Source organism: Ruditapes philippinarum, unplaced genomic scaffold (genome assembly GCF_026571515.1).
Source record: "Ruditapes philippinarum isolate M1 unplaced genomic scaffold, ASM2657151v2 ctg28428_1_1_1_1, whole genome shotgun sequence".
Classification (NCBI taxonomy): Eukaryota; Metazoa; Mollusca; class Bivalvia; order Venerida; family Veneridae; genus Ruditapes; species Ruditapes philippinarum.
Genome location: NW_026857228.1, coordinates 14,875 through 22,896, shown reverse-complemented (window position 1 = coordinate 22,896; position 8,022 = coordinate 14,875). Strand labels below are relative to the sequence as shown.

General features: G+C 31.9%; 1 protein-coding gene across 1 annotated transcript; it reads left to right on the top strand.

Moving 5' to 3' along the window:
* The first annotated feature begins 687 nt into the window (after positions 1–687).
* LOC132749119 (uncharacterized) lies at positions 688–4,551 on the top strand. Its single transcript, XM_060738804.1, has 4 exons — positions 688–752; positions 1,667–1,887; positions 2,674–2,733; positions 4,146–4,551. The coding sequence occupies exons 1-4, from the start codon at positions 737–739 to the stop codon at positions 4,455–4,457; spliced, it is 609 nt and encodes a 202-aa protein (XP_060594787.1). The 5' UTR covers positions 688–736; the 3' UTR covers positions 4,458–4,551.
* The last annotated feature ends 3,471 nt before the right edge of the window (positions 4,552–8,022 follow it).

The window sequence follows — 8,022 nt, the reverse complement described above, 5'->3', positions numbered from 1 at the left end:
AAAATAAAAATAAAAGAGGATTTTTTGTATTACTTCAAGGGAATTTTTTGTTTTTCAAACTTTATTGTGCAGAAAGACATCAAGGGTTTTTATCTTTCGCAGATTAAAAATTAAAACAAACTGTATATTTTTGTAAAATAACAACAAAAAACTATGAAATTATCTAAAAATATCACATTTGAAGGTCAAAGTCGTTTTAGCCAAGATCAAATTGAATTTCAAATGAAGGTTTTGTCGTGAAATATAGTATGTCATGGAATGCAGGTTTCAACATTATGGAGTGAAGATGTCCAGTCAAACACATGGACTGACAAAATAAAAAAGGATAGTTAAGTGTCATCCTTACATTTCGATAGTAGGTCATACTTTTTTCAAAGGCAAACCAAAAACAAACAAAAAACGAATCCTTTCATCATCCCAATCCGGAAACAAATACGCGGTATTTTTTCATTGAATTGATCTTTCATACAAAATTTGAAAATTGTATAATTTTATGTTTTGGAATATCAGATTCCACAATATATAGGAGAACTATAAATAAACTTCATTTATTGACAACAGCAGAATCCGTTGGGATTTTATTGTTATACCTCATCAGTCAGAAATAGAATCAGTAAAACCAGAAATAGGCAAACTATTTAAATGAAATCTTTACACTAACTATAATTGTAAAAACACAACAAGCTTATTACGGTTGGAAAAAAGCGAGAGAAATCGGGCCTGTTTTCTATAAAACATGACAATGTTCAAAGGTAAATATACACAATAATAAATAAAGCTTTACATTTTCTGCTTGAATCTGATTTGTATAAATAGTTCAAAGATTCATCAACAGCCATATAACTTTTATTTTAGCGGAAAAACATTTCATTTAACAAAATGCAATTTTGATCATAAAAACATCAACAAATTATCTGCAAAGTGATCATACTGATTAGTTCCATAAAGATGATTTATTCATCATTTGGTTATCAGAACTAACAACATGGATTGTAATGTATCAATATCTTTTGGAATGAATTAACGTTTCTTGCGGAGACTTGGGCACCTGAGTAGAACGAACCTACGACTTTCCGTCAGCTAGATGGATAGCTTTTCTCACGTGGACGACAAAGGTCCCTAACGGGATCTAAACGCAAAGCAGTAAGGGGCAAGTGGTTTGAATTCGACGACCTTAACAACTCGATCACAGACGCCCTGTAGATAATATTATATAGAAAAAAATTATTTGAATATAATTTGTATTGCTTAATCGTTATATCGATCATGATTAAGTGGGCATGTAAATACAGAGACTTTTAAACAATAAGCAAAGATAGGCAGCTCGGTTTGGAAATATGGTTTTAAGATATATAGCCTAACCTTGAGTATGTTTGCAAATGAAGAAGAACGCTGACTCACGAAACAGTTTGATAATCAAAATCTAATGTATACTCATGTGACCAAGAAGGGAACGCAAGCAGTTGGTATATAAAATGAAATGTTTACTTTATCACTTCTTAACATGTTTTAATCTTCGTTTGAAATGTCTTGTGTAGGTTGTAATCGGAGATTTCGGTTGATCAAGTTGCCTTGTCAGTGACTAGGTATTATACTAATAATATTTGATTTTTATATTGTTTATTTTTATGATGTTCATTAAACTTATTCTTGTTTGATCTTTCAGGAATTCTTATTTTGCTCATAATTCAATTAGTCCACAACAGTCTAGCCTTTCCAAATAAACACAGAATTGCTAAAAAAATACGACATGTCAATAAAGGTAAAAACCATCCGTGTAAAAGTTCGAAGGAAGGCAGAAATTTCTCTGTTGCAGTAATGTTACGAGAATTACAGCAGGATATTAACGAACTTGAGCATCAACTTCCATCACATGACAAAATCAAGGTTTGTCCCTACCTTTATTCTGCTGCCTTTATTTATAATGTACTTGTGGAGATATGACATCTGAATTTAAGTTCAATCCATTAGTTGTGATTTTAATTGTTAGAATTCAATAATAAATTATGTCAACATACAGTCTATAGAGTATGATCAAAGTGTATGAGACATTGATTAGTACTGATCACAAAAGTCATTTATCGCTGCTGGGTCACCTGCTGAATTTATTACACGTACCTCTGGTGTTAGTACTCCCTATCTATCACTTTTGAGCCCACAGTTTCGAGCATGGTCAGACTACACTGAACTCCGGGCTGGCCTGCCTCTTAACTAGCAGCTAGGCCTGGTCAGTGTTAATGTATACTGTTGTGAACGAAACTTCATACATTTCACGAAGGCTGTTAAATGATACATTTCCGAATTAACGAAACGGAAAGCGTCAGCGTTAGGTGGGTATTTTATACTTTTGAAAGAATGTTACCAAGAAAGTAAAAAGACAGGATTTTAAAAAAATATTATTTTAAATTCGTGGAAGATTAAAATTTGATATTATAATTTATCTGGAAATTTAATTCACAAGGAAAATAAATTTAACTTTTATAAATATTGAAGGGGCGATTTCTATTGTTTAATGAGGAAAAAATCGTTTTCACCATTTAAATAACAAAAAAAGATATTGTTAAAAAAAAGTATTTTCATTACTTACATTCAAATAAAAAGTAATGTTAGTATAGATTAGAAATGTTTTTCATTGATGTTAGTTTCATCGGTACATTCATTTGTTTATTTCAGGACGATAAAAAGTTAGCTGATAAAAAGAGGCCTTTTAGAGGAACTTTATTTAAAATGTCGGTAAGTTGACATAAATTTACTTTTTACTTTTGAAAAATCAGAGGTTGAGATTAATTTAATGTACAATCAACCTTCGGTCATTAATATTTATTTTTTACACTGTTATTCTTTAATATGTTTGTTGAGTTATGTCCCAGTAATCGTTTTTGTGTCGCCTTGAAAAGGCGACATATAGGGGTTACTTTTGTCGGCGGCGTCGTTGTCGGCGTCGGCGTCCCCTTAAGCTTGTCCGGAGCATAAGTCAGTCATTTAAAGGCGGATTGACTTCAAACTTGGTATGCATACTTCTTATAATGACACAAAGTTCAGTGCACAAGAACCGGTACTCTGCATTTCTTAATTTTTGAGTTATTGCCCTTTGTTAATTTTCATACTTTATTTTGTCCGGGCCATTTCTCCTAAAGTATAAAAGCTATGGACTTGAAACTTCATAGGATGATATATCTCATTAAGAAAAAGTGCAGTGCACAAGAAACGGTTCTCTGCAATTCTTATTTTTGAGTTTTTGCCTTTTGTTAATTTTCATACTTTCTTTTTGTAAAGGCAATTTCTCCTAAAGTATAAAAGCTATGGTCTTTAAACTTCATAGGATTATATATCTCATTAGAAAAATAAGTGCAGTGTTCATAAACCGGTACTCTGCTCTACTTATTTTTGAGTTATTACCCTTTATTAATTTTCATGCTTTATTTTTGTCCAGGCCATCCGACTTGCGGATTTCTTGTCTTAACTCTTTTACTTCTTTAATAATGCATTATTTACAACTTATTAGTATCGACATGCAGTATAGTATAGTTTTGTTAAATATTAATCATATTTGAATACCGTTGTTTTTCTCTCTTAACATGCTGAATTTTAGGTAAGATTTGCCCTACTTTTATTCTGGAACAGATCGTTCATTCCAAGTGAAATAGATTCCTAAAGCAGAATACAAAAAATCGATATGCCAACATGACACACCATATCACAATGTCAGCCTTCATAGTGTGTTTGTTCGTTTGTGTGATTAGTTGGTTGGTTGGTTGGTTTACCAACGCGCACCAACACAATTCAGGTCATAAGGAACCGACACAAGAAAGCTGATTTGGCTACCTCGGTTGTTACAAACTTAAGCAACATTAGAGGGTCCAAACCACACCACATGCTTCAGCTTAAAATGCATAGACTCTAATAATTCGAACTCTTACGATCACGTAGGGTTAAACGGTGGCTGCAATTTGTATGTCTCAACCTGTAGAGGCAACCCCTTCGAAACAAGGAGAGGATGCCTCTGTATTTGTGGCAAAGACCAATTATGTTTGATTCAAGAAGGTGAATCGTTAATAACACAATGATTTATTTCACTCATACTTTTGTAATTTTTCCACTTATTGTTATGTCGGTTGAACGATGTCAGTATTGTATATTTTCAGGCTCTTTGTGGTGAGGAAATCCTATATGATATGAGTTTAGTTTTGGAATATTTTCGCGATGAATTGCTGGAGATTGGAGAACAATCCAAGTCGGTGTTAAAAGAAGATCAATTGCCGATTAAAGAAAATTTATACAAAACTATAAATCACCTCCGAAACGCTGTACTCGCCTTAAGACCAACAGCAATGGACAAAAATAAAGTAGAAGTCAAAATTCCATCATCAAAAAAGTTTTACAAGAAGTGGACAAAAATTGTCCTAGATTTAAAACAGTTCATCAAAACGTGTTTAACCATTATTGACCTTAAGTAGAAAATGTGAAATGTGACGTTTTATCTGAAAATAAATATATTATTTGTCAGTATTTTACAAACAAGTTTACGTATATGTTCGTGCCAGGGTTAAGAAGATCTCCATTTTTATAATGATGAATATATAGTGTATTTTTATATTTAATTCATGCATATATCAATTTGTTTCTTTTACGTATGATATTGTTACGAGTTTACATTCATTTTATGAAATAAAAGATTATTTGTGATATCCTGAATATGAAAACAACATAACTGCCCATAGTTAAATAATAGAAATAGTATCCAAACACGACGTTAACGAGATTTATATGAGTGGGTAACGGACATAGCTGTCAAGTATAAAGTACTTTGATGTCCTTTCTTTTTTGTTTCATAGGCAAAAATAACAAAAACTTTCCCAGCCGTCAAAAAATGAAACTCATGGAGTATATACGAGCATCTGAATAATTATTCCTTTCCATGTCAAAACGGAAAGTAATGAAAGAAAATGTAGCTTATCTACGAAATGAATAACGATTCAGATCCTTGTTTATTGATTATTTTTCCTGGGGTTTCATGTGTTGACGACAGGAACGTGCGTTTATTTTTACCTATGATACAAAAGAGAAAGAACATCAGAACACTCGTTAATCTGATTTATACTCCGGGGCTATGCCCTTCTCGTATATTCAGAGAGCCTCATGTTTCATTGTCTTGCTATTACTTGGAGGAAAGTGCAAGACACAGATGCCAAAAGATGTTCCAAATATTCCAGCAGTCTCTCCTGGTTAGTAAGCGTAGCGTGCCATTTGTTTAAGCAGTCATATTGAAAGACTGTTTTAGTAATATTAGTAGGCTAGGCCGGGAATCGAACTCACAATGAGATTCTCAAGAGTCTCTAACCGACTGACCTATGCGCGCTGGCTGTTTGCACTCCAAATAACGCACTGTGTATTAATGGGTGAAGGATTGAATACTGAGAAACGTCTCTAAACTATGATACAACTTCCTGTTATTTTATACTCTGATGGAATGATCATATTTCGTGTAGCCTATATTTTTGTCCTCAGTCCCGTATCAATTTCAAACTTCACAGCAATCCATTCATTCACGATTCTATTGTCAACATTTGTAATATTTAACATCCAGAAGGTGTAGAAAGTTTTTTGAAACTGATCCCTTAAGCCTTCCTTGTTTTGACTAAAGGTATTAAAATATAGATATATAAAATTATTTTTCTCTCACGTACTAAAAGGTTTAATATATTTTCACTTCTTAGATATGTATTAAAGGCGCATGCTAGAGTTTCATAAATAGGTAGAAATATAATTAATTGTATTTTTATATGTTCTTAGAATATGCTAAAATATTTTTTAATGAAATCTCGTTTTTGAGTTATTTGGACTAAAATTTGAAAACGTGGCTTATTTTAAGTGTTTCTGCTGGGCAGGAAGCTGACTTTCTTTTAAGTGATCATGCAACATTTGCAAGAATTGTGATAAAGAGTGTGTTTGGTTGTTGTTTTTTCTTGTTTTCCTGAACCTATGCCAATTTCTTTTAAAAGCCCTATATGCCCTAAAACGACTTTATTTTTATTTCTCAAAGGCTTCTTATTTTGGTGTCATATTATAGTTTCCATATATTGCTCATTGGCTAATTACATGAACCATATTTGCTTCTGCTGGTTAACAGCAATTATTACTAGCCTATGCTAAAAATCATTTTTAAATGTTATAGAACTTATGTTTGACCATTTTTTCAGAATGACAAAATTATTAATTTCTGAGGTATAGTGCGCTTTCAACTGTGTCCTACTTTGAAACAATGGTCAGTTTCTTGATCTATAATGAAAAAGGAAACACACATTTTTGACAGACTTCCATGATTTTTTATCATCAATGATTAGATGTGAAACATAAACCTATAGGATTTTTTTCTGTCTTATGTATCAGTCATCTGTCCATGAAATTACCTATATCAGTAAAAGGAATTCAACTCCAATGGCATGTAACTCAAAAACAAGCTAGGTGACCCCATCCATTCTTTTTGAAATGTCAAGTTTGAATAATTCCTCTTATAAGTTTTTATGCTGCATATATATGACTGATACCGCCTCCGTGAACGAGAGGTTAGAGTCGATGACTATAATCCAGTTACCTCTCTGGCGTGGGTTCGATCCCCGGGAATTGCTTTGGTAGTTTAGCATGGAGGAAGGTAGTCTAGTACTGGTGTAACTCTCCAGGAACGATGGTTAGGAAACTACCCGCCTATATGACTGAAATACTGTTGGGAAAAGGCGTAAAATGAATCAAACAAACAAACAATATATGACTGTATATCATGCGTCGTTACACAATTAACCTGTGTAAATCCGGGGAGGCAACTCTTTAGATACAAATGATTAAATGGTGAACTGGATTTCTACCCCCATTTTCTAGCTGCATACTGCACATTGAAATGAAAAGTTTATTTTCAAACTAAACACTAAACCATTTTTTAAAATTTATTTTTGACATCATATAAAATATAATACCTAAAGTGCAACAATAGCACTAGTGATTAGTATGGTTACAAATTGCACGTGAGAAATAAACGTAAAAGAGATAACGTAAATCGACATAAGAATGGTGGCGTTTAGACATTACAGTGTTAAGAAACCACAAACTTTAAATTTTGATCGACCCTAGCAAATAACCTTAAAGTTGTACTTAAAGTTTTTGTTAATGAGGTTAAGGAAAGACAGAAGATATAATGTGACGAAGTTTACTAACTCGATCTGTTCTGTCGGCCGGGCAATTTGATATACGAAGAAAAGGTTAAACTAAACCCAACAAAACTTATACACTTACAACGTCACCTGTTCATTAAAGTGACATTATGCTCATTTGAGGGTATACAGTGAGTGAACAGGTGAAAGACAGAATAAGTTTTTATATAGTCATGATTCCTTTTAATTCAGTGATTTACTTTATATAAACAATAAATAATCCCCGGATCGAAACGGAATTTCTGTAAATATCAATTAGACTTTACCTGAAACGTTTAGTTTATAAAAAGAGTGGGGCAGTCTTTTTATATTTTAGGCAGATTTTAAATTTTATTCTAAACATTTTCCAAAATAAACTGTTGGTCAAACACCAGTTTAACTGTCAATCTTTTGAAATAAAAAGTCAATTCAGCTCAACTTGACTATGAAAATATGAGCATAATGTCACTTTAATGAGTCAGATTATCTCAAATGACAAATATTATTATGTTGTTGTTGTTGCTGTTGCTGCTGCTGTTGTTGTTATTGATGATGATTCTGCTGCTGCTGCTGTTGATGTTGTTGTTGTAGATGGTGATGATGATGATGATGATTATTATTATTATTATTATTATTATTATTATTATTATTTATTATTATTATCATATTATTATTATTATTATTATTATTATCATATTATTATTATTATTATTATTATTATTATTATTATTATTATTATTATTATTATTATTATTATTATTATAATTTATTATTATTATTATCATATTTAACTTTCGGATATTAAATATTTTATGAGCTAGTTTTTTATGAATTAAGC

Bases quoted from the DNA above. Each gene is read 5' to 3' on its own strand.
- LOC132749119 (XM_060738804.1), top strand. The intron at 1,888-2,673 runs GTTTGTCCCTAC...TGTTTATTTCAG, and splicing joins CATCACATGACAAAATCAAG to GACGATAAAAAGTTAGCTGA. The intron at 2,734-4,145 runs GTAAGTTGACAT...GTATATTTTCAG, and splicing joins GAACTTTATTTAAAATGTCG to GCTCTTTGTGGTGAGGAAAT.